The sequence below is a fragment of the Cuculus canorus genome, chromosome 8 (assembly GCF_017976375.1).
Source record: "Cuculus canorus isolate bCucCan1 chromosome 8, bCucCan1.pri, whole genome shotgun sequence".
Taxonomy (NCBI): domain Eukaryota; kingdom Metazoa; phylum Chordata; class Aves; order Cuculiformes; family Cuculidae; genus Cuculus; species Cuculus canorus.
The window spans coordinates 12,477,375-12,503,523 of record NC_071408.1 but is presented as its reverse complement, the minus strand read 5'-3'; the positions used below and the strand labels follow the sequence as shown (position 1 = coordinate 12,503,523).

General features: G+C 40.1%; 1 protein-coding gene across 1 annotated transcript in view; it reads right to left on the bottom strand.

Moving 5' to 3' along the window:
- Nucleotides 1-26,149, bottom strand: part of ATF6 (activating transcription factor 6) — a 78,002-nt gene that overhangs the window by 50,941 nt on the left and 912 nt on the right. The window contains 13 exon segments of the mRNA XM_054072983.1: nucleotides 2,541-2,605; nucleotides 3,765-3,867; nucleotides 4,765-4,878; nucleotides 6,671-6,814; nucleotides 14,900-14,991; nucleotides 15,415-15,600; nucleotides 20,886-21,102; nucleotides 23,477-23,687; nucleotides 23,936-24,035; nucleotides 24,037-24,072; nucleotides 24,563-24,607; nucleotides 24,609-24,644; nucleotides 24,995-25,093. Of these exon segments, the coding sequence (XP_053928958.1) occupies nucleotides 2,541-2,605; nucleotides 3,765-3,867; nucleotides 4,765-4,878; nucleotides 6,671-6,814; nucleotides 14,900-14,991; nucleotides 15,415-15,600; nucleotides 20,886-21,102; nucleotides 23,477-23,687; nucleotides 23,936-24,035; nucleotides 24,037-24,072; nucleotides 24,563-24,607; nucleotides 24,609-24,644; nucleotides 24,995-25,093 (1,448 nt within the window).

Genomic DNA, 26,149 nt, shown 5'->3' with positions numbered 1-26,149 from the left:
CTGAGAATTCTAATGTTCTAATCATTAAGGACAATCTGGAGATGAAGACAAACAATGCAAATAAGATGCTACGACACTTCAGCTTTGTCAAAATATTTTGGTAATAGGTATAATGACTTAATGACTCTAGTCTTGAACACAGTAATAGAAACCTTGCTCTTACCAGACTCTTTGAAACCTCCTTATGAACTACTGATGTTCCTCCAAATATTTCCAAGATAATTCCCCCTTTTTTATTCCCTAAAGATTCAAATCTGTTTAGGAGGGGACTCTGCGGAGTGAAGTAAAGGTTTTCTTAAGACTCATTGGTAGAAAGCCCCCAGAAGAACAGACCTGTGATACAGGGGTTTGTTTAAATGTAGTTTGAATCACTGGAAGCAGTTATTTGCCAAGGGACACAAATCATAGAATCACAGAATAGTTTGGGTTGGGAGGGACCTTAAAGATCATCTAGTCCCAACCCCCCTGCCATGGGCAGGAACATCCCACTAGATCAGGCTGTCGTAGGCCCCATCCAACCTGGCCCTGAACACACCTCCAGGGAACGGGCAACCACAACTTCCCTGGGCAACCTGTTCCAGTATCTCACCACTGTCACGGTGAAGAAATTTTTCAAGCCTAAATTTACCCCTTTCCAGTTTATACCCATTCCCCCTCGTTCTATCACTACAAGCGTTTGTGAACAGTTCCTCTCCAGCTTTCTTGTAGGCCCCTTTCACATACTGGAAGGTTGCTATAAGGCCTCCTCGGTGCCTTCTCTTCTCCAGGCTGAACAACCCCAAACTCAGTCTGTCCTCATGGGAGGTGCTCCAGCCCTCGGATCCATCTTTGTAGCCCTCCTCTGGACCCGTTCCAACAGCTCCATATCCTTCCTATGTTGGCGATTCCAGACCTGGACACTGTACTCCAGGTAGGCTCTCACAAGAGAGGAATAGAGAATCAGAATCGCCTCCCTGGTCCTGCTGGCCACGCTCCTTTTGATGCAGCCCAGGATACGCTTGGCCTTCTAGGCTGCGAGCACATATTGCTGGCTCACGTCAAGCTTCTCATCAACCAGCACCCCTAAGTCCTTCTCTGCAGGGCAGCTCTCAATCACATCATCTCCCATCATGTACTGAAATCGGGGACTGCCCTGACCCAGGTGTAGGATCTTGCTCTTGGCCTTGTTGAACCTCATGAGATTCACACAGGCCCACTTCTCCAGCCTGTCCAGGTGCTTCTGGATGACATCCCATCCTTCCAGTGTGGCAACTGCACCGCTCAGCTTGGTGTCATCTGCAAACTTGCTGAGGGTGCACTCAATCTCACTGTCAATATCATTGATAAAGATATTAAAACAGCACTGGTCCCAGTACAGACGCCTGAGGGACACCACTTGTCACAGATCTCCATCTGGACATTGAGCCACTGACCACTACTCTTTGAATACAACCATCCAACCAGTTTCTTATCCACTGAATAGTCCACCCATCAAATCCACATCTCTCCAATTTAGAGAGAAGGATGTTGTGGGGGACCATATCAAAGGCTTTACAGAAGTCCAGACATATCACATCCGTTGGTTTACCCTTGTCCACAGCTGCAGTTACTCCACCATAGAAAGCCCCTAGGATGGTCATAAAGGATTTGCCCCTGGTGAAGCCGTGCTGGCTGCCATTAATCACCTCCATGTGCTTTAGCATAGCTTCTACGAGGACCTGTTCCATGACCTTCCCAGGCACAGAGGTGAGGCTGACAGGGCGGTAGTTCCCAGGGTCATCTTTTCTACCCTTTTGAAAAACAGGCACAACGTTGCCCTTCTTCCAGTCACCAGGGACTTCTCCTGATTGCCATAACTTTTCAAATACCATGAAGAATGGCTCAGCTACCACATCAGCCAATTCCCTCATGACTCTGGGATGCATCTCATCAGGTTTCATAGACATATATGTTTCAGGTTCCTCAGGTGGTCACGAACCTGAGCCTCCTCTACCATGGGAAGGGGTTTACCCCAAGGTCACTATCTTGTTGTCCCACCACGCAGGAGGGGTGAGGAGAGCGGTTATCAGTGAAGACTGAGGCAAAAAAGTTGTTAAATACCTCAGCCTTCTCCTTGTCTGTTGATACAAGGTCACCATTTTCACTCATCAGTAGGGGTACGTTCTCTTTAACCTTCCTCTTCTGACTGACATACCTGTATAAGTCCTTCTTGTTAGTCTTCACCTCCCTCGCCATATTCAGCTCCAGCTGCTCCTTGGCCTTCCTGACCTCATCCCTACACGACTGGGCAGCATCCCTATACATTTTCTAGGTTACCTGTCCCTGTTTGCACTGCCTGTGCAGTTCCCTCTTCTTCTCTAGTTCGACTGGCAGGTCTCAATTCAGCCATGCTGGTCTCTTCCCTCTCCTGCCTGATTTTCTACATAAGGGGGCCAATAAATGCAGCTAGCACCTGGCCTATGAATCCTGACAACAAGGTGAAAACTGCCATTTTCTAGCAGGTGTTTGTGAAAAAACTAGGTTAAGTAGAAAGCAAAAACAAAGCAGTTGTTCCCCCTTACCTGAGGCTGGTGTCTGTGTAAGGCATGGCCATTAGCTGAGAATCTGCCTTCTCACTGAGAGAGCTCTGAAATAGGAAGAAAACAAAAAGATGACACAAAGTGTCAATAACCATTTGGTTGGTTTAGCACTACAGGTAAAACGTGAAGTACATCTAAAGCAGAAAGTGAATGTTAAGAGGTTGCAAAGATTAATCAGTGCCCTGAATGATAAATATGTTTTTTTCACTGGTGAAACATGAACAACTGAAATGTCCACTGTTTAAGCTGGAAACAGAAAACCCCGAGCTTTTTTAATACAGCCAAATTTGAAGGCACACAGTCAGAGACAAAGAAGGGATGCTATCACCACACAGTAGTTGCTCATATTTGTCATCCAAGTGCAAAATTTGCTCAGTGATGTCAGTTTTGCAGAATTCTTCTGAAGTCATATCCACTTTACACTACTGTCAAAATATACTACCCACAAAAACACTCCTGTTACTTTGAAACACTAAAAGCACCTGAACTTGCCCTGCTGAAATGTTCTACCATTCTCCTTTGGACACCAGCGGGATGAATCTTAAGTTTAGTATTTAATGATTTTTGTCTAGGATAGTGTGGTATTTCCCATGTTGTTAAATCAAATTCTTTTTAAGGCTGTTACTTAAACTAATAAAACAATTTAAAAAATCACAGCCTTAATTTCATCATCTCTATTGTATGCCATATAAATGAAAGGGATTTTAAAAAGTGAAAAAAGTATGAGAACAAATCTCATAATTCTGTAGTTTTACAAAAAAAATTATCCCCCTATCAAAAACATGAAAAAACAAAATAGAAATATTTAAACAAAACCAGTTGGCCCTTGTTCAGATGAATATGCTGTATGTTACGTTTCTCATATGTATGTTACATTAGTCAACTGTTTATTCTTATTCTTACACAAGTTTATACGGAAGTTGTTAAAGCCTTTTCAGAAAGCACTGAATGCATTTTGATGACTGCTAAAAGAAAATAAAAATCTTCAGCTTGAAATCAAGAGCAGTAATGGAAGAGCTTTGAGAACATAATAATTAACTAAACCTAGCAATTTAAAAAGGGAAATGTTTACGTTAGGCACCCTAATTACAGGCACCATTGCTACTTTGTCTATAATGACAAATGCAGACAAGTAAGAGAATATTTGGTTATGTTGTCTGAAATTATCTTCTCATTCTATTGACTTACCAGTATAAACCTGCCTACCTGCATAACCCGTGCTTTCTGCTGTTGGGTATTTGATAATCTTCTAGACCTTGTTCGTTCAACTTCATGTCTATGTACCCATCCTCGAAGTTCATGATTCAGCCTAGGAAAACCCACAGCATTAATAGATGTTTCAAAGAACAATGGCAGAATTTTTTGATTTAGAAAGCAGTTTAACTAGCTACTATAAAGACACTGCAGATTACTACTCTTTTACTTTATGATAACTTATTTCAATAATGGAGTAAGAAAATATAACTGTAAGATTAAATTTATGAGGGAATTTGTGAAATGTCTATAAATTATTTGGATCATGGATGTTTCAATATAAAGCAGACGCAGTACTCTCTTTTGCTCAATGAACAGTAATTCTGAAATTAGTGGAAGGACTACTGAAATTTGAAATCAAAAGTCGATCAATTCAAGACAAAATATTGGATAAGAAGACTGAAATATGGCAAATAGATCTGAGAGAAACAATGGACAAAGCATAATGAAGATAAGGTTAGTGATGCTCTCATATCTTCAGAAAAAGTGGAGCTAGGTGTTTTCTAATGCTTAGTAAAGCACATTTGCAACATTAGGTAAGGCTACTTGTAGCGGAAGCTGAACTGTAGGACACCACCCTTTACATACTTCAGATGGAACAGGCTTTTAGCTGGATTTGATTTCCTTATTCTACTTCTACAAATGAAATGATTTCTCTTTCAAGTCATGAAAAATCTCCAGGCAATCAGAAAATTGTTATGCAGTTATTGCTAAATTACCAGTGTGAAAACTGAGTGAAAATCATCACTAAAGACATCAAAAGAAGACAAAGATCTAAGTCAATCTCCAGTTTCCATGGTAGTAGACACTGGACAGTGCAGACAGAGCCACTGGTGAATGCTACAAATGGACATCACCCAGAGCTGACTGTCCAGCAGCACTCACCTGACACACAATTCATATTTAAACTCCTAATAGAAGCATAAATGCTCAGATAAAGTAGTTTGCTCACCTGAGTGACTCTGTCCTGTTGATCAGGGGCTGACAAGGTGGGGGTGAAATATATAACAGTGGTTCTTTTGAGACTATCATCAGTGCTTTGTTATCAGATACAGAGTGATCATATCTGGGGAAAAAAATAAAGATGACATCAAGAAATCCCTTAAAATACCTTTTAATGAACCTTTGATCAAATCCACAGATTAAGCACAACCATCTGCAAACACACAAAGATCACACCTACTCAATAAAGGTTTATATCAAATATCCAGTATTTTCAGTCAATTCCCCAAACGGGTCTAACACCACCTAACAGACAGTTGAGCATGGACAGATATTGGATCTCTTCCCAAACAGTCCAGACACAGAAAGAAAACGAAACCTTTAAAATATTCCTCATAAGATGTAAATTATGAGACTTTTGCAGAGGCAACTTCCTCTTTCATTCTAGAGTCATGCAAGATTTGCTAAAGAAATAATAAATTTATTAGCCATTAAAACCATTTAGAAGTAAAGACCATTAGCTATATGGCAATGGAGCAGCCACAAACCATAACACAAGCGAGTGGAGATCATTTACATCTCTGACAGTCTCTAAAATTTAGCTTGGCTTCAATAAAAAGTGAAAAAATTGTATTTCAACACAAAAATCCACAGCACTCCCAGCAACAAAGCAAACGCTAATATTAATGTCTCATGGTTATCTGTACCTCCTGAGGGGTTAACTACTTATCACCAAACACCTGTGATAATTTCCTGTCTTGATAGGGTAACAGCCTTAGTCCTATTAGTTTTGACAGAGACCTTTAGTACCTAAACCTCAATGCCTTTCTGAGAAATCAGCTGTAAGAGCTTCTGAAAGCTTTATTCACATTACCCTTCCTTTCCCAGCTTTCCCTTCATCTTCATGTCTGATAGTCCTGTTTACTGCATCTAGAACTGATAAAGGAGAATAGGCAGCAAAGAGCTCATTGGTGGCTGAAAACCAAGGAGAAAGAATAAAAGAAAAGGAGGAGGTACAGGCACTAGAATATCCTCCTAAGAGGACCACTCTACTACTACATGGCAGAAGTCATGGTCTGAAAGTCATGGTCTTTGTGTCCTATGTGATACAAAGACCTCACCATGGTTACAACCATAAATTGTTCTTGATTTATTGTCTTCTTTCTGCATGGCAAAATACATTAGGACTTTCTGCACATCTGTGCCTGGCTTTGTTCAACCAGCCAAAACACTACACTGGAAATGGACAATTTGATGAAATAAATCTTGTAAGGGGAATACATGAGTTGGATTAGCCAAACTTCAATCTGGAGACAGTTATACGTTCACTTATGCACTGAATGCTAGAGATCTAGGAAGCTTGAAATTAATTAGATAATTAAGTAATGGGTAAGCATAAGGATAGACTCAGAAATTTCCAAAAAAGTACAGTGCTAAGCTCAGTTATGTTCCCAGTCATGAACTTCCCTGGTCTTCTCTTGAGCAACTTTGAAGATAAATACTCCAGCTTAAAAATTAAGAAAAGTAACATGACAAATATCATAATTATGCAAACTAAAATAAGATCACAGGAAAAAAAGTCAAAACAGATGAAGACATACATTTGTTTATACGCTCTGTTCCATCAAACTCTCCCTAACACCATACAGGAAGACAAAACTAGCCACGTGTACTGAAGCTTTAAGTACTGGGCAATTTTGAGGATGAAACATATTCATTTGAAAAGCAACTTAGTAAACTTGGTTGAATAACAAAGCAAAACAGACTAGCTTTCAAAACACTGTGCTTGTAAGTGCAGTTGCTCTATAAAAGCAGCAATAACACTGACCGAAAAGGTCAGCAAATGGAAGGGCAATGAGGTTTAACAGCACCATTGCCTTCTGCCACTGAAAACGTGTTAAAGATTCTCATCTCACCTATTAGCCTTTCCAGGAATGACAGCACCAGGTACTTTCTGAGCTGTGCTGGACTCCTGGCTAGCTGAGAACTCCAGAAGATTTCTGGTCCAGTGGCTGGCACTCGCAATAGAATCAACTTCATTGGGATCCTTTTCAAATGCACTGGAAAACATAACAGACATATATAAATGGTCTGCAAGGCACTTTACTGTAAGATGTTACATATGCAGGTGTATAACTTTCTGGCTACTGCTACGTCACAAGGTTAAGGTTCATGCCATAGTTTGAATACAATATGTAAGGAAAATATAGCTACCAAGTACTGTGCAGCTGAGGGCTTGGAATATTATGCCAGGCATCTAACAAAAACCTACAAAAACGTATGAATGTTCAATTCTAAATGGATTTAGAGATATTGGCAGGGCTGACAACCCTATCTACATGGCAGCAGCGGGACATGGTCCCAGCTACCCAGCCATCCCAGTCTGTGCTTGCACTGAGGACCACTTGGAAACAAGCAACTAATACTAACATTAATAACAGAGAAAGGCAAGAACTATCAAGTAGGGCAGACTAAATACTCCACAATTAAGCAGAGCGCACAGAGACATAGTCATATAATAATCCTCTCTCTCTTGCCAACACACGTCCACTCCTGTTAGCAGTAACCCAGGTCTCCCTGTGAGTAATTGTGTCACGTTCTGCAGAACCACTGGAGCTAGGCAATTCCAGATCCAGGCTGATGTTGCTTGGATGGCCTCCTCTCCTTCATGTTTCCAGATAGCAGTACAGAATCAGGGCAGCAGAAATGCTACAAGCTCTGTTTTCACTAGTGACAGTGGGCAGAAAAGTATTTAAGTTTCCTTACTGTGTATGGACACTAGCATCCAAATGTCTCACTGCAGAGCATAGAAAGCCGTATGGTTTATTCAACAGCCTCACAGACCAGGCAACACCAGGCTATCCAATTTCACAGAAACAATCTCCACTATCTACTGTATTTTATGACATGATGTTTCTCCTCTTCCAATGAAAGCATCAGCACTGGTAACAGAATCTCAAGCCCAGAACCAGAGTTCAAAACTAAGGCCGATGCTTAAAGGGATGCCATATGTCCCAGCTGGAAGTCACTCATCTGTGAAATGTCCCTACTTTACCCAATTCGAAGCCATGACAGTTAGAAGTACGGAATTTATTAATGAAACCAAGAACATCCATCAGAAGTTCTGAAAGTCGTTAACTGTCCAGCAAACCACTTCCCCACACAGCCCAAAGTGTATCAGCCATCCAATGTGTTGATGGACCTCTCAAGTCAGACATTTTATCCTGTCCTACTTCTCTCCTTTCCTATTCAAAATGACACACCGAACCAGAGAAACTATCCATGTAATTTTTAGTTAAACCTGACAAAATCCTAACCAGTAGAATCATAATAAATCTGCATTTTCCATGATGGTTCCTCCTTCCTATTTGCCTTGCTCTGCAAAGGTGATTCTTGTTATTTCAGGTTCCAGCTTGGCGAGATCTCCTACTTTGAGATGAAGCACCACATGCAACAACATACTACTCCAGCTGACTCTAAACAAAAGCAGAGAAATCCAAACCAGGTCCATCAAGGATAAAGATCAGCACTGCTTTGCAATCAGAGCTAATCTTTAGGTTTTGTAATTTAGTTGTTTTAGCTGTACAGCCACTCAAAATCACAAACACCTTATCTGATTATATCAGCTTGAATAGAGAGTAAATGTTTATTTTTACTCTTCTCATGCTTAAAAAGATCTTGATCATTTCATCAAAATTAAAATTTCACTTTTGGCAGCAGATAAGTATAAGATGTTTCAAACTTAAAGAAGGTATCTTCAGCAGCAGCAAAAGACAAAGGAGGTGGTGAACAGAGTATGTTCGCCATACCCGTGCCTTCTACTTCTGAGAACATAGGCACCAACCTGAGGACAAAATATGGTATTATTCATAGTATATATTGCAATGCCCTTTCCTTTATCAGGATTGTTATTTTCCACAAAATGATTCTTCAGGACTAGCAGCAATTTCTGCCTTCAGGTACATGGGCTACATTTGCCTCCCCTTTTACCATTAACTTTTTTAGGATCTTGGAGATTACCAAAAGCTTCCCTCTCAAAGTCTCAAATATATCTAAAAAAATAAAATATTTTCCCCTTCCTCACTCCTTTGGTTTGTGGCAAACCTTTTCCTTTGTTTTTGACCAAAAACCAAACAAACTTTCAGTTTGGGTGAGGAAAACCCAGTTGAAATACTGCTCTGCCCCCATCTTGTAGTTACTCAGGGAGTTCTGTTAGTTTTTTCCCTCATCTCAACAGAAGATGATGTTGTTCTGTTGAATCATTTCTTCCCCTCTCTTTCTCTCATAAGAGGTCACTTGTGGAGTTTGTCTGTAAATAGGGCTCCATCTTCAGGTAACAGATAGGAGAGGACATGTAGGTAATGGTCTATATCCTCTTGACTTCTCACTCTCAAAGACCTTTCCTTGCCAAGTGGGCACATGAGAGTATGACATAGGATATCAAAAATATTCCTCTTTCGATATCTTAAATTGAAATTGGTGGGAATAGCATGACTTAGGAACAAAGAACACCTTTAGCAGCTGGGGTGAAGGATGGATCTCTCCTACAGAACTACATCTGGAAAAACCTGTCCACATGAGGCATACTGAACTAGGTAGGACAGCAATAATCCAAGCTGGAACAGAGCTCTACAGAGCAGTTCCCAACAACACAACACTGAAGATGAATGCAATATTGAGCATTTAGAACCATCAGGTAGCAAAGGCTAAAACCAGTGAAAAAGAAAGGTACACGATCCCATTCAGAGGCAAAAAAGCTTCTGAAAAATCTGTTTTCAGCTAAGATCGCAATAGTTGCTTAAAAAAAATAGTTTTAATATGATAGACGGCAAAGGCATGGCCAATTCTTTCATTCTGTTAGGCTACAAGATGAGAACTTGGAAAAGAGCAAGAACTTTGACATATCTGCCCTAAGCAAGTCCTACTACTTGCAGGAATTAAGTTACTGCCCTACATTAAAAGTCAAGAAAGGTGAAGGTGAGAAATAGCTTTACTGGACAAGATGAGGACACTTTTACTGGACACTTAAAAGCCGGAAACTTTTCTCTTTGGCCACACTTATATACCTGGGGTGTCTACCAAGGCTTTGCAACCTGCATTTGGGTGTCCCAGATACTGTGAGCACTAAAGTGTTTTCACACAGCCAAACACCCTGTCCAAGCTGGCTGAGCCATTGGCTTGTTTAAGATGCAAAATCGGATCCAAGGGAAAAAAGAAAGAACTGCTAAGTACTTCATGCAGTTGTTTGTTCAGAAGTGTAGATAAATCTGATTATAGGAGAGAAAGAAAAGCAACACCCCTGTCATGGTTTGTCCAGGCATTCAAGAGCACCTGATATTTTAGCTTTAGCTGTATTTTTACTTCTTTGGTTTAAATGTCAGTTTGATAAGCGTGAAAGCAATTCTTGCCAGGAACCCAAACTAAATTTCTTTTGTACTTCTAGCTGAACAAACTCTGTGCACTTTGAGTTTTGAATACTGACATTTAAGTTGTACAGTAATTTGCAGACAAAGGCCAAGATGATATAAAGTTTTCTGGAGACAGTACTATCTCTGAAAATGAGCTAGGATGTTTCCAATAGGCTAAAGTTGACATTGCAAGGAGACACCAACACAGGACCTTGTCCTCTTCCTAACTGATTTCAGACAAAGCTGCCACAGGGCCAAACATTCTCTGGAAAGTATTTCTCTCTTCCAATTCCTGATGAGGGCACCATTTGCTGACAGCAAGGCATCACCTTCTGCTAGGTTGCTCCAGAGCTACCCTCTGCAAGTGCAAAGCTCGTAAGAGCAGTCCAGCCTCTTTCCGCTGAGGAAATCAACTCAAACTAGGATGATATCTTTTTCTGTCTTATCTTGTGCTTTCTTTAAAAGGCAATTTATTTTTCAGAAAAGAAAGGAAGAAAGCAAGTATCAACATCCAAAACATTCATTTTTGCTTACAAAACTATATATTAATTGGAAGTTTTTACTGCCAAAGCTTGGGCAGTCATGATGCAAGCGGTCTCAACTGCCATGTTCATTCCGGGTAAAAGCTTTCTGTATCTCACTCCCAGCCCAGCAGATAACACAGAGAAAAGAGTATATTATCAGCAAGCGCATCTGGCATTCTGTGCAGGCTCTGCAACTGCACCAGCAGGACAAAGCAAGCCAGGCTGAGGCACAACTCTGCCAGGATCAACACGTGACTGTGATCAGAAAAGGAAGGAGGAAGGAATCACACTTCCTGCTCCTGCAGGTGTAGTTTGTAAGAAAATCAAAGCTATTGAATTTTGTTCAAGCACGAACCCATCAAGAGAAATCTGGAACCCAAATCCAAGCCAAATCCACCAACCTGTCCTCTTCCTCTCAGTTTCTCTATCTCTCTCTCTCTCTCTTCAAGCAGAAACTACAACACAAGACCAAAGTTGTGCTACAGAAGGAGGTAGCTTTGGCCCCCTCCAACAGAAATGTACACTCAACTCAGCATTGAAGTGTGTTCTTTCAGTGTCATGAACATTAAACTAAGTTTCTCATATCAGAACTGTTAAAAGCCACAAAAGTCTTCCAGACCTTCTGCTGTTTTCACTGAAACACTCACTGGGCTCCAGATTTCCTTGGGAGCCAGAAGGAGCTGGCTAATATGCCACTGTTGCACGCCTCTTGCACTCATCAAATACTTGTTTCTTCCCATTTCATCAGTTCACGTCTACTAGTGTGTAAAAAATTAATTGCCCTTTGACTGCCATCATTTCTATGTATGTTTGTTAGCTTCAGCAGTTGGCACTAGTTTAGACAACACTATCCAACCTGCAGCTGGAGGAAATCATGGGCCACAGCTACAATGCCTAATGCTCACCGTTCAGCACCACTCCCAAATCAGGCACTAGCTCAGCTGCGAGGTAGCAAAGGACAAGCAAGGAGCTTGGCCATGGAGCTCTTCCTCCATTACACTACAAGGCATCAGTGATTTCAATTAGCCTGGATGTCTTTGTACCACAATGGACTGAGGAAGGAGCGCACACACACAATCAGAACTGTTAAAGCAAGAGGAAAAAAAAAAAAAAAAAAAGATGACGTGTTTCAGTTGCAAGTCACTGTCCTTTTTTAGGCAGGTGCCAGACATGTGGCTTTAGTCACCTTAATACGTATTACTCAAGAGGATATTTGGTGTGTTTTCAAACATGCCATGACAATGCTGAATCTCACAATTGAGCTTGCCTCCTAGAGCAGCATGGTGGTGAGATCTAGACCATACTGAGACTCCACCAATATTTACAAACAGTTATCTTGGCTCAATACCAGCTTCCCTACCAGACTTCCATCCTCAGTCCACTATTCCCATGTTCAATGTCACAGATTACCCACACACAGAGTGTATTTGTCAGCATGAAAAAATCTCTCAGCAGAATAACGTTATCTGCTAGACTTGTTTGCCAAGAACTGCCACATCCCAGACTGCTTCTCATTTCACAATCTTAAAACAGCAGAACAGCAGAGGCTTAGAGTCCTCTGTGAAGCGCCACAAACATCTCACCACTTACATACACGGTCTACAAGACTTAAAACCAATAAACAAGATTATGCGTGAGCCAGTGCTAGTACAACACTTACCCACTAATGCAGAAGAAAATATAGAACTAACCACAGAGTCAACTCTCTAGATGCCTTTTTGTAGGATGCTGAATGCCCAAGCCCTGCATTGCATCTCTACCAACCTGCTGCTGGCCACGGAGGGTTTGTAGGACTGCCTGCCCTTCAGCTTCACATCCCTGTCCCCAAACCGCTCTACCGCTTCCATATCTTCTCCAATTTGATGGAAATAGGCAGCTAAAGCCTATGTATCTGTTCTTCTGTTTATCTCTAGCCTTCAAAGTATCCTATCACTTCCAATTAGCAAACTGAGAAGCATTTTACAGTAAGGCCAGCTATGGGAATTTCTGTCTGCTACAGAATTTAGGGGGTGAAAATCCTACATTTTTTGGGGGGAGGAGGTCGCTCTCCCTCACTGGTTTTAAACAATAAAATATTCACTGTGAAGACATTTGAACCAAAACACCATGTGCCTGAATGCTGTCATACCTCCATGCAGGTGTGCAAGTAAAATAATTTCCTACATAAAAGTAATGGCAACACTTTCACAAAGTTTCAAATCAGATTTATCTCCAGCTGACCACTGCCTAGAAATCAGATATCCCACAAACACCTGCATTTTGGGAAAAAAAGTACTTTTGCTGAACTATAAGCTAGCATGGATATTGTAACAAAAAATTATTTATTTCTGTAAGAAGTTGCAGGAACTGAAAAACATCATGTGTATCGGAAGCTTCTGTCATTAAGGACTAAGCAGAACAGCAATTACGACAATCACATTTGCGGAGCTATATTTTGTCACATTTTGTGACACCTCTATAAAAGGAAGGAGTGAAATCTTAGGTGACAGTTTGTATATCCCACATTCTGGGCCTTCCAAAAAGTATTGCACAATCAACATTCATGCCACCTTGCTACAGTCTAGTTTAATTGCAGTGCAAGCATTTATTCTGCAAGGAAGAAAAAAAAAAGCAAAAAGAGTAATTCCCTGCAAATTTGCCATTACATCCCTCCTCACCACCTAAATTCAGTACTGATGCAGACCACTCAGCTCAGTCATGACAATTACACTGGCTTGCTCAACCAGACACCCAAGAATTTTTTTGCTTTATTTTATTAAACAAAAAATCAGGCCAAAAAGCTAACCCTGCCACAGTTGTATAGTCACTGATTATTGTAAAGATATGAACATAAACTGACCTTTCAGTCTACTTTGAGAGCTGTTTCTTGCTGTCAAGCTGAACCCTTACCCATTCCTGGCAGTAAAGAAGCTGACACAAGAACTCTAGAGACTGTAGTAAAAGACTTCCCAAGCCTCTCAAAACTAACAAGAGCTTCATGCATTCCAACTGTAATGTGGATGCAACTAAAATTTCTCCCAGCTTCAGAAAGATTACTGGTTCTATTAGTACTCACGAAGTGTCTCTCAAATGAATGGTAATGTTTACAAATGGAGATGGGATGTACAAATCAGTTGCTTAGCACCTGGAAGCTGATTTTTCTGTCTGATAGTCAAGAATCCCAATACAAATCCTAAATGCACTAATGAATGGTCTAACTTCAAATAAACTACATCGAAGTAAAATTATCAGTTCTATTTATTTCACTGCATGAGACAAGCAATATTTGCACTTACTGCAAATACTTCAAAATTTCAGCTTTAGCAAATTTTCTAATATTATTAAAAATACAAACACCAACACTATAAAAGTTTATCATAGTCAGAAACAAAGTCTTCTTCCAGATTTATCCCATCCTATTCCTTTACTTTGACTGGAGTTTTGAGGACCAATTGAGACACTGCTGACTGGGAATCACCTGAAATATCTTCCCTTTTTGAAAAAGTGAACAGCTTCATATAAAAGGTCTTTATGTTCCAAAGTCAGGTTAAATAGACAGATATGAGCAAGATGTGCCCCTTTTTAGTCTCTTCTCTTCCACAGTGTCTGGGAAGTAATGCAGCATTTCATTCCTGCTCTCTGGTTCCTGTGCCCCACCCATACAGTTCAAACAAGAGAGGTTTTTGATTACCACATCAACAAATCAGGGAGAGAGAATAACTTTTTCATCAGACCTAGAAGTCAAGTAATACAGGGCTTACACTGTAAAAAGGAAGACTGCAGCAAGACACATCTAATGGACAGGATTGCAAAGCACTGGAACAAACAGTGCTGTTTCCTGCACTGGATACTAGAAGCAGCTTAAACCCACAGGTATTGAGATTAGCACAGGTTCAAACAAGCAGGTGAGCTCACAAGCTCTGTGACTTTCTCTCTAAAAAGAGTTCTCAACACAGCTCCTTCAGGTATAACTGGAGCAGACGAACTGCTGTACACTGCATTAACAAAAAGCCAAGCCAAGAGAAATTAGAAGCACAAGATTTAGGTCTTGTTGCCAGAAGGATTCGAAAAGGAACCATTACACAAAGGAGTCTCCCCTTGCACAAGAAGAAAGAAAAGGATGGAAGTCAGGTTCCAAGCTGACTTTAAGACACAGCACTGATTGCATTAAAGATTCAAACTAAAATCACAGGACAGCACACTGCTATGCAAAGAGGAATCCTAGGTATCTTACCCCAATGGACCATAATTCAACATTATGAAAGTCAGTATCACCATCACACACAAGGCCCTTCTCTTTGGCGATGATACTTTGAGCTTCTGATTCTAGACAGGAAAAATAGGGAAGACATGAAATAAAAAAGGGGCACAGACATGCAAAGGTGTTTCAGAAGCTAAATACATCAAATTATGTTTGCTTTTCAGATTTACATTTGCCTAATTATGTATGAATACAGGCCAGGAGTACTTAAAAATAAAACTCTTTTATTTGTACAGTATATTCAGCTTCTATTCAGTCTAACCATTCAGTCAAATCTTCAGAAGTATCATGAAATAAGGAATTAAAAGTCAACAAGGCAATGCAACAGCTGCCGTGACCTAGAATTGGTAAAAGTCCTCCTCAGAGTGGGAGGTTGGACTAGAAAGCCCGAAAGGTCTTCCAGTCAACATTTCTGTGGTTCTGTTCAAATGTCTTCCACCTGAGTAACTGACTTCATATAAAGTCGTATATTCTTCACAATCTCTTACCTCTAATACTACTTCATCCAGCTGCCTCTTCAATGTGCTGTTTTCTTTCTTGAGTTTCTCGTTCTCCAATAAGGCTGCTTCCAGCCTCGCCTCCAGTCCCAACATATATTCTTTCTTTTTCTTCCGTGACTGAAAAGCTGACTCCCTGTTTTTGATCATGCGCTGCTGTCTTCTCAAGACGCTAACCTAGAAAATACAAAGGCTTGTTAATGATCTGCATGTTAAGAGTCTCTATTCCATGCATAATTTCTGCTCCACTACTTTTTTAAAAGTCTGCATGAATAACTCCCTGCACTCTGCTTCAAATGAAGTGAAATGTTCAGCACAGAGGCAACTAGTAATACATCTCCGAGAGTTACAGCACGTGGATAATGAAAAAACAGGTGCTATCCTGCCTGTTTTCTCCTGCATTCTCAACCTTCTCCTACATGTAGGAGACACAATGTATATTCAAGCAGTAGTTTGACTCGATCAAACAAATCACAAAGACAGAAAATACATACCCAGAGGTCTGCAAGGTGTCAAGAATATCTGTCCCCTTCACTTTACCATGCCCGATTTTATAGGCTCCAATGAGTCTTAGCTTTTCTCAACTGGTAAGTCTCATGCTTTTTTAGCCTGTCCTGTATGGAAGCCATTTCCACACTTGATTACACCTGTTCCTGCACATTTTCCAGCTCTGCTATACAGTTTTTTCAGATGTTGAATGCTGTTGCTGACTTCAGATTGCACATTCTATGCATATGAAGCATTTCTATCACAGTTTAAATGCAGACTCTCGGTGCATCTATTTTAATTTAGATCAGGAGCATAGCACATCACAGAACAGTTACTGAGAGAGCACACAAAGTGGATTCCTTCCCGATGAAGCTAAACCAGAAAATATACTCCAATGTATTCAGTCTGCCAGACCAGACTGGGACAGATCAAAGCAACCCCCCTCATTCTCGAACAGTCTTGACTCTGATTTGTTTCCCAAGCAGGAATAGTCTATCTTTTTACCACTTACTCATTTCGTGGTTTATACTGAGTAGGATGATCTAGACTGAAAGCATCTTGCTGCTGACAATGATAATCAATACTGCAGAGCTATACAAAACTACTTGACATTTCAAGTTTACACACTACTCTGTTGATTTCCTTCTCACAGATTAGGAACAGCAACTCTGTGTTTATTAAAAACAGAAGACATTTACCACATTATAAGACTACATGGTAACATGGACATGCCATAATGATGTTTACACTGAAAGAGAAATGCATGTTGTCATCTCACACAGATTGCATTCACCAACACATGCGCTGGAGTAACCTTCATCTATTAGATCATGAAAGCTAAAGGAAAAAAACATGAGAACTATTCTAGAAGTATCAGTCTAGGAAAAAAAATTAACAAGTTACAGAGCAGTAACAAACACAGTGTGCTCCCATCAAGGTCTGGCTGTTTAAAGAACCCTAACCATAGCTTTCCGGCTCTCTCCCTGTACACGCTTACTGACAGACAATATGTTGCTCTAGCACTTTGTTGTTTGCAAGAAAAATTTGCTACAGACTGTTTGAAGTTATTTTTCATGATACTGCAGTCTGATGACAAAACCGGTAACAGAATATTCATCTCTTGGGCTGAATCCATGTTCATCTAATTGCTTGATATAAAGATAATTTACTATACCTCTAGTCAGCTGCCACAAAAGTCTGTGAAAGTGAAGCTGTTTGTACTTACTCTTGTTTCTCTCTTTAGGAGACAGTGGAAAAGGAAAAAAAATTAAAACATTTTCATTAACAACAAATTCAGGTCAAAGCTTTGTAAGTACTGCAATACTTGACATACGAAAAAGCCTACAGCTATAAAAATTTTGGAAAAAAAAAAAAAAAAGACTCAGGCTAGCCAAGGACTGCAGTGTATAGCACACACCGATTTAGGGCGAGGATCACTTCAGCTGTCCAGAGATGAAATAATAAAGCATGAGTTTTATGCAGCAGCTTTGGTTTGAGTTGTGCAATATTCCAAACAAGTAGTTACATTCCTATTTTTCAAAAGAGGTTTTGTATCATGAAGTTAAATAGAAAAGACCAAATTGTTTACATCCATTCTTGTTTGAAGACCAGGTCAGGATTATTTGCTACAGGACAGCTTTTGACTAAGTGCCTGGGACCTCTGGCAAATCTACCTGCTTCTGCGGAGAAAACAGAGTTAAAAACACCAGTGAACTCTCATATGCTAAGAGTACATCCTAAGGTACATCTATCGCTCTTTCAGACACGGCCAGCTATGTTTCATATGGTATTAATCTAGATTGAACTTTTTTACTAAGGTTCCCCAAGAGCTGTCAGTAACAGCAACTCTTCACAGTCCAAATCAAGGTACGCTCTGTAATAATTGCATTTCAGTCTACACCACACCAGTTTCACTTCCACTCATTTCTTAAGCTTGCTTAAATGAAACCAAACTATTCATGTCCTTGAGTTATTTTGTTTTAGTTGACAGTCCCTAAAACAGCTTAGGGTCCTTAGTCAACTCTCCAGCACTTTCCTGGCTTTTTTTGGGGAATAACCCACAACTGCACACCTGATCCTACCTAAATCTGACACAGGAAATGGAAAGAGTTGTGTGCATGAAATAGTGCAACAATGCTTAAATCTGGAAGGAGTATGGCACTAAGCATTACATAGCTGGCTTGGCATCAAGACAAACATGTCCCTTGCTTGAGCATTTCAATAATCAGAAGATAGAGGGGAACTAATTTATAGTGTCCGACTGCTTAAGCAACATTCCTTTGCACAAGTGCTGAACAAAGATTAAATGTAGCAAGCACCTCTGCTAGCTTCTTTTGCAGCCTTCCTCTTTGTAGGTTGCATGGTATTAATTTACCATTCCAGATAGTAAATTCCAGTTCTCAGAAAACAGATCCATAAAGGAAACACGCTAGCATTAAAATAAAACATTAATCAGTGATGCAACTTTTGCTTTTCAACTTTAAAAGCAACACCCCCACTAAAACACACAAGATGTTTTAAGTATGGAGAAGTGAAACGTTAATTGCAAAACCTTGCTTCACACAGTACTAACTAGATTCAGATTGCCATCTATCTTCAGAGTCTTTACAGAGTCATGCACTTTACAAATAAACACTGCTACCTCAAACCAGTCTTCCAAAACAAACTCAGTTCTGAACAAAATTTAACCTCCACTCCAACGCAAGCTGTATTTCTAGTGTGAGGTGGTAAGAATGTGTCTCACACTCCAGAGTTTTTGGTCCACACGCTGGGTAAGACAAAGAGTTGAAAGTGCAAACAATTTCAACTTTATGTTGGCTAGCCTCTTACCTCAGCTTATGAAAGCTGCTGTCTTTGAAGATGTACCTTCAAGGCCCTATAGGGAAAAGCTAAACTAGATTCCCTCACACACCTACCATTTATGCTCTTATATCATTTAATTGCAACAGGAAAGTTCATCTGTTTTTTTTTTTTACCTAAGGGCCTCTTTCCTTCAACCGAAAGAGTGGTTTGCTTAGGCAGCATTTCTTTTGTCCACTTTCCTAGTGGAAAAGTTCTTAACCAGTTTCCTAGTGAAGAGTGGCCATATTGAAAGCCTAGCACTTCCCCACAGGTGGCAAGCTGTGTAAACATGCACACCATAGGGTCCCACGTGTATCGCTTCCTATGAGCCAGTCTCAGTGTAAACCATTCGAAGGGCTGAGTGTTAAGCTAAAAATTTATCCCTCCTAAGCCTAAAAGAAAGTCCTGCAGTATTTCTTCTTCTTCATCTGTTCAGATGAATAAACAAAAACATGTTACAGAGGTCAAATGGCAGCTACATCTGTGCAGCTTTGAGCCCCACATATGGCATCTATGACAGTGGCACAATGTTTCGACCCTGCTGGTGCCACTTGTATCCCAAAACATTTGTTCTTTTCCAAAGTGCTATTTCACCAGCATGTGCCAAAGAGCAATTGCAACTTTTTTTCATGTTTCAATAAACACAGGCAAGACACTTAAGTGTTTAGGCAGATACTAAGTCAACTGCCTCCCTGAAACAGCCACAGGTGGAATTACCCACACAACCATTGTTCAAAACAAACAGCCATTCATTACCCCAGCTACATATTTGACTACTCTCACTGACGTACATGTTAACTTCTTGACGTGATATGAAATGTAAGGAAAATAAGGGGGGTTTGTCAATTAAATCTTACATTCAGACAATGGTGTCATGCTAGTCCTGATTACAGGGAGTCACAAACCTAATGACTGCTGATAGGTCTCTTCAGTCTGGCAATGCATAGCAGGCAACTATCATTTAAAAATGCAGCGCTCTTAACTGGTTTGCCTACTAACAGACCTCCGTTAGCATCTTGCAAATTCATGGTTAGGTTTGCATCGCACTCTGGCTGCTGAATTACTCATAACAAATAATTTTTCTTTTAAAAATGCAGCCTGCACACAAACACAAATAGTGAGGAAAATTTAGCATTAAGCATGAGTGGCAATTCTCAGACACTAGGAAACTGTACAATATCCCTCTAAGGAGTCCAGAAGGCACACGCCTTTAAGAAAGTGTTCTGTGCTGCTAATAAGCAAGTGACTATACTGTAAAATTTCTTGTGAAGGGACATAAATGTTTTCCTCTCACACTGAGAAATACAGTAGGATTCTTGGTTCATGACAATTGTTCTTAGAATACCACACTGGAGAATGACACCCTGAGAGATTAAAAGCCACAGAGAAGAAGCTTTGGTACTTTCCACAACAAAATGCAATCAAAGGAGCTCCAAACTACTAGGAACTAAATCAAGTTAATACCCAGCTTGCCAGCTAGTTAAGCTGTCAAAGCTGAAGAGAGGGAGGGAAAGTCCCACACATCAGAAGCTATTTCAGTTTGCACCTACTGCCTGTTGAGAGCTTATCCCTCTTCTATTCATTCAGTATACAATCAAAAGGGAGCCTAAAGAGATCAGGATCATATGAAACTCAATACCTGAAGTTTCTAAAAATCAGGAGTAAAATCTGGGAGATAAAAGGGATGGAAAAAGAATCAAGCCTACTGCTGACATTTCCAATTCATCTACTTCCAAAGGAATGTTTTTATTCTACAGATCACGGAAATGGTTTAGCACTAATGAAAAATCAGATACATCAAATCTTCTTGTATGTGAGAGAGTTCTAGCCATTGAGAACTTGCAGCTGAGAAGACGAGCAAAGGAAAAAAACCTATATATATCAGCACTGTCTTCTGCCACAACATTTGCATACTTGACCTGCAACTCCAGGCAGGCCAGCACATATCAAGCTCTGCCAAGCTGCTGAATTCCTGATTTACTGTTAGAAATCCTACTAGATGAATTCAACTACAGCTCTGTCTTCCTCAGACTCTAAAGTGACCTGGTTCTTCCATTATATGCCACCTGCAGGTAACTGAAAATTGTTTCCAAGCTTTGTTTATTACCTATCATCACACAGTCAGAACTTACATCCAGCCCTGTTGCTGGTGTGGTACTTTGAAGCAAGGGCCTAGTTACTGGTATTTTGGTAGTTGTTGAGCCGTTTCCAGGAGCTGGAGACAATACGTTCACCATATTATTATGAAGCTGTTGGTCCTCCAGTTGACAGCAATGACTGGCTTGGGATGCAGGAAGCACCCCAGAAGCCTGGAGCTGCACCACAGTGCGCTGGGGGGAGCACAATAGACTGACCTAGAACACAAGAACAAACAGGAGCGCTCAGCATCAATTTTTTCACATTAAAATATTCCACAGCACAGGAATGAAAGAAGAGAGAAATAGCTCAAAATTCTGCAGGGATCTTAATCCTCACTGCAAACAAGAACTACATATATTAAAAGAATCCAATAAAACAAGCTCTCTCCCAAAGGCTCATGAAATTTAATGTAAGTCAACACTTGTTAGAAACATTTCACATTACAGTATTGCTAGCACTTTAGGGCAACTTTTTCAAAGAACTTAGCCAGCTAACCTCAATCCTCCTTCTCCCTTTTGTCCATCCTGACTTTATTACTGTATTCAACAGAAAAACTTACCACATAGAAATGACTTATACTATAAAAACCAATTCAGAAACAGCATAAAGAGAGTCAATGAGAGAGAAAAACGCAAGCTATATTTTCAAAACATAAGTTAAAGCTTTAATTCACTCTAAGAGAAGACCAGTTATTTTAAAAAATCTCATGCAAGATATTTCATACATAAGCTGAACAGAGGTTAAAGAAAAGCAAACGGAAAAAAAATAGGTAATTTTGACAGTTTGAAACAGAGTCAAAACCACCTACTTCCAAGAAATTTCAGTCCAACAACTATATTTAACTCAAGCAGGTGCTCGAGTAATATTTTGTTGTCTGAAAACACTCGAATGTCTCTAATCCATTGAAACAGGATGTCCTCGCCAGCTTTCAGAAACAGCATGTTTCAGCTCAGCATTCCAACCAGAAGGCGTGACAATGTATTACAGCATTTACCCAATCTTCTGGAAGCTGAAATATGAAGTAATTTACCTAGTGCCAAGATCTTTTATGTACAACGTGTAGGATTAGATCTCATTTTTTTCCAGATACAATTTTGAAGACAGCATAAATTAGTACTACCCAAATTAAGAACCTCAATTGCTGAATTTGAGATTACTTCAACAGGGTTTTTTTAATGCATAAAGTATGCGATGCTCTAAGATGATAGTTTTTTTCTTTAAGCTTTCATGAAAGGGACTGTAAAAATATCATTCCTCATGTTCTTTTGAAAACAATAGCATATTTCAAACTGGTAGCTCCAGGGGATCTTTATTAACATAAAATATCCTTATGGGTTTGGTTATGGAAGTGGCACTAAAGAATTTTTAAACACACCATCAGTCAAAGTAAATACGCAGCACAGCCATACTTCACCAAAAGTATTTACTCTATAGTGCCTCACAGAAACTACTCTCTGACTTTTTCTTCAGGGAAAAAGAGAAGCCGATCCTCACAAAAAGCCCATATCCCCGACACTCCTTATTCCAGATGGTATTTTATCAGTTGGAACACCAGAAGGAATAAGAATTAGGTCATGCTGACTGTGCTGACCTGTGTTTTAAGCAACCCAATAACCTTAGGCACGTTGTAACAAATCAGCATCTCCAGCTTTGGCTTAACTCTGGACTGAGGAGTAATGAGTAATATAGACAAATTTTTCACTATTGCAATAATTTCTAGATACAAGCCCTTATATTTGACTCCTTTTTCTTCCACACCTCAGTGCCCGTACAGTCAGCCGCAAGAGTCTGCAGCCATCAACTGGCAGAAAATGAGTCAACTACACTTGGCAATTTCAGCAATGAAAGTAACATCTCTGCTGCCTAGCTGAAGAGTAAAAGAATGTTTGGGATTCAGGAATGAAAGCTCAAGCTACTTCAAAAAATCTGTTACAGGGCAACAGGAGGAATAAAGAATTACCATGGACAGGAAATCACTTGCCTCTTGTTAACATCAGTTTGCAGCTGTAGGTCACTACTCTAACATCCGACAAGGCTCTTCTAGCTGATTTCACAACATCCTACTTAATGCTGTTTAGTGAGATGAAAAGCCATAAACTCACGTTCCCACCATCCTGTGACAATTTCATGTGAATTAAAAAAAAAAGCTTTTATCACTCCTTATAAGCTTTAAAGTTTCATTCAAGTAATCCTAAGTGATTCTGCTGGATCTTCCTTTGGTTACAACGATAGTACTGTCACCACCTTATGCACCACTTGCCATTACAAGTGGAGCAAGGGTCCCTAGACATCCTTCCAAATCAGCAGTATGATCTCTCCACAACTGCTAGTGCTCTGTATAGTCTCTTTGGTTGTACTGTCTTCCATTCCACACCACGCTCAGGTGAGTGCTTTTTCTCATGACTACATAAGACGAGGAATAAGGCCATATTTTCAGCCTAAGCTTTTCAGCAAAGCATGGGAGGACCAGTCTTTACTTTCTTATCCTTCCAGCTTCGTCTGCCAAAGCTAACTTCATTCTAGCAACTATCCCAAACAGATACAGTGTTCACCCCCAAGATCTCGCCCAGTCAAAAAGATTCACTTACTTTTATCGGGTGCTGGCTGGATGTTAACAACCGGCTGATGCTTTGGTAGCGGCACAAGCGTGGGAAGAGTCTGAATAATGATGGTTTTAGCTGGGATACCAACACTAGTCTGAGACTCAGGTAGAGCAGGCAAAAGGGGTTTGGGTTGTATCAAAGGCCTAGATGCTGTCTGACCACATCTCTTCAAGGTCCTTGCAGAATGATTTGCTAGGAAAGAAAAAGGAGTCCGATTTGGACCAGAAGTTATAAAATACAGAATTCAAGCAGTAATAACATGGTGTGGTTTTGGGGTTTTTTTTGTTTCACCTAACTACAATATTTGTTTAAAATAGACATATCTGATCACAATCTCAATCAGAAACGAAAGGTATATACTAATATCTGTTAGTTAAGCATCTGCATGCGAGACAACACACATACGATCTGGAGGAAATTAAAGTTATTTAATCTTTCACACCAGTATCGAGAAAGTGATGCTGACAGCAGGCTTCTTCCCCCTCCATTTCCTTCAGGAACACAGGGCTTCTGTAGCTCTTGTCTGTAGAGGGAGATAGGAGGACATCTGGGAGCTACAGCTGAGGTCCACATCATCCTGCAGACAGAAAGTACATGTGATTAATGCTTCAGAAAACACATAAAAGTGCCTACTAGCAGTTCAGACTACAACAACCTTCCATCACATCTCTGTTGCTGCTTCAGCAAACAGGAGAAAGATTTTGTTCTGCAGTTTTATTCTGGTTAATGCTAAGTACTACTGAAAAAGAAGTACCTCTCCCCTATAAGCAGAATGAAATGGGGCAAAGACCAGCAACTGCTAGACTTCAGAAGATATTCTGTTTAACAAGCAGATCCATACACACAACCTGAGGAGAGAGAACTGAACATGCTCTTTTTAGAATGGGCCACCAGCAGGAGTGGAATGAAAAGATCAAAGGAAGTTGTTTTTGTAAGGGCTGGAAAAATAATGCTGTTTCCTCTTATGCCTGAAGCTGGTCAGACAGTAAATCATTAGGCTTTTTGTTTGTCACAGCTGGTTCTAAATGACTGCTGCTACTCAGTGTCACATGGAGGCTTCTGCATACAGGCACATTCTGCACTGGAGACTCCACAGATGATGGGGAAGGGAGCCGAGCAATTTGAAGTGGATGGTGATAAGGGTTCCATCTTCAACACTTGTATCTGAAAGAAGCAGGTAAAAAAAAATTAATGCACAAGCATTTAACAACAAAGATCAGCAAAGAACACACTGCTTTGTACAGCTATTTAATCCTGAAGCAAGGCACAGCAGAAAATATAGCAGATTCAAGACACTAAACCAGTTTAGCTTGTAGGGCAGTCCTCACCAGCTGTACCCATCCTACAGAAACACGGCATGACTTCTCACCACAGAGCTAAACACTGCAGAACATCAAACAGTTCCACATAAGTTACCTCTATCCTAAAGTTATAACAGCTTGCTCTTGTGGACTGGGGGAGGGAGGGGGTGGGGAACAGTCACACATGCAAAATACAACAGTTAAATTACCAGCATGAGCGTGGCCTGTAATATTCCAAAGATTGGAGTCCCAAGACATCAAATCCAAATCAAAATGAAAGTTATAGAGATCACTTGCCTGAAATGACAGTTTAGAAAAAGAAACAATACAAAAAGACAATACATATTGAAACCATCAAACACTATGTGTATATGATTACAGCTCCGGAAAACAAAGCAAAACTATCACTTCAGTTGCTTTAAGGTATAAGATAAAAGCCCTTAAAAGGGAAATTCTCAACTAGAATACACGATACAAGGCTTCTTTTAAAACTTAGAGCTGTAGGAAAGGAGAATACCGCCTAAGACACAAGTAATACTGTTATCAGCAAAGTGAAAGTTCTAAGCCCAGTCACTGGACCCACCTTATATAAAACCCAAGTTTTAGGAACTTGTTGACATCTTTCTCCTTTCATCTTAATTGAAAGACTTACTTAATGCCCTTCAATCGTCAGATCTCAAACCACTTTATAAATAAAGCAGTGTCAGTTCAGTTTACAGGCAAGGAAACAGAGACACACACAAGGACTTGATTTGCTTAAGAACTGATGAATAGCATTGTATTAGGTACCCTATACTTGAATAAACCGTTACCATCATCTTCTAAAGCCAGGGACACTAGTTACCTTTTCCAACAGAAAAAACAGAAATTAAAATCACTTCATGTACATCATTTATTGTACGACCTTAAAACACTGATCAAGCTTTTGCTCATGCAACTGTAAGTCAGTTCGCTACTGAAACATAACAACTTATGAGCATTTTGTCTGAAAAAATTAAATATTACCTACCCAATTTACACAGCAAGATTTTCTGCTGAAAAACATCCTGAAATGTATCACTCCTTATGTTCTCCACTTGACTCACAAAACGAGGCTCAGTAAAGTCCGCCAGACTTCACAGAAATTACTATTTGCAAACTACGACAAACAAAAATCTTACCAGAGCATACTTATAGGAAGGAAAACCAAATCCCACAGCCTGAGCTGTGCAGCAGGAGCCTCCACATAGCTAACTAACGCTGAGCTGCAGATGACCAATGCCTGCCCTTGTACAATGCAGTGGTTCCCAGATCTTCTCTAGCACCAGGCTCCACAATGCCTGTAGAAATGCTTTTAGTTACCTGAGGTTTATG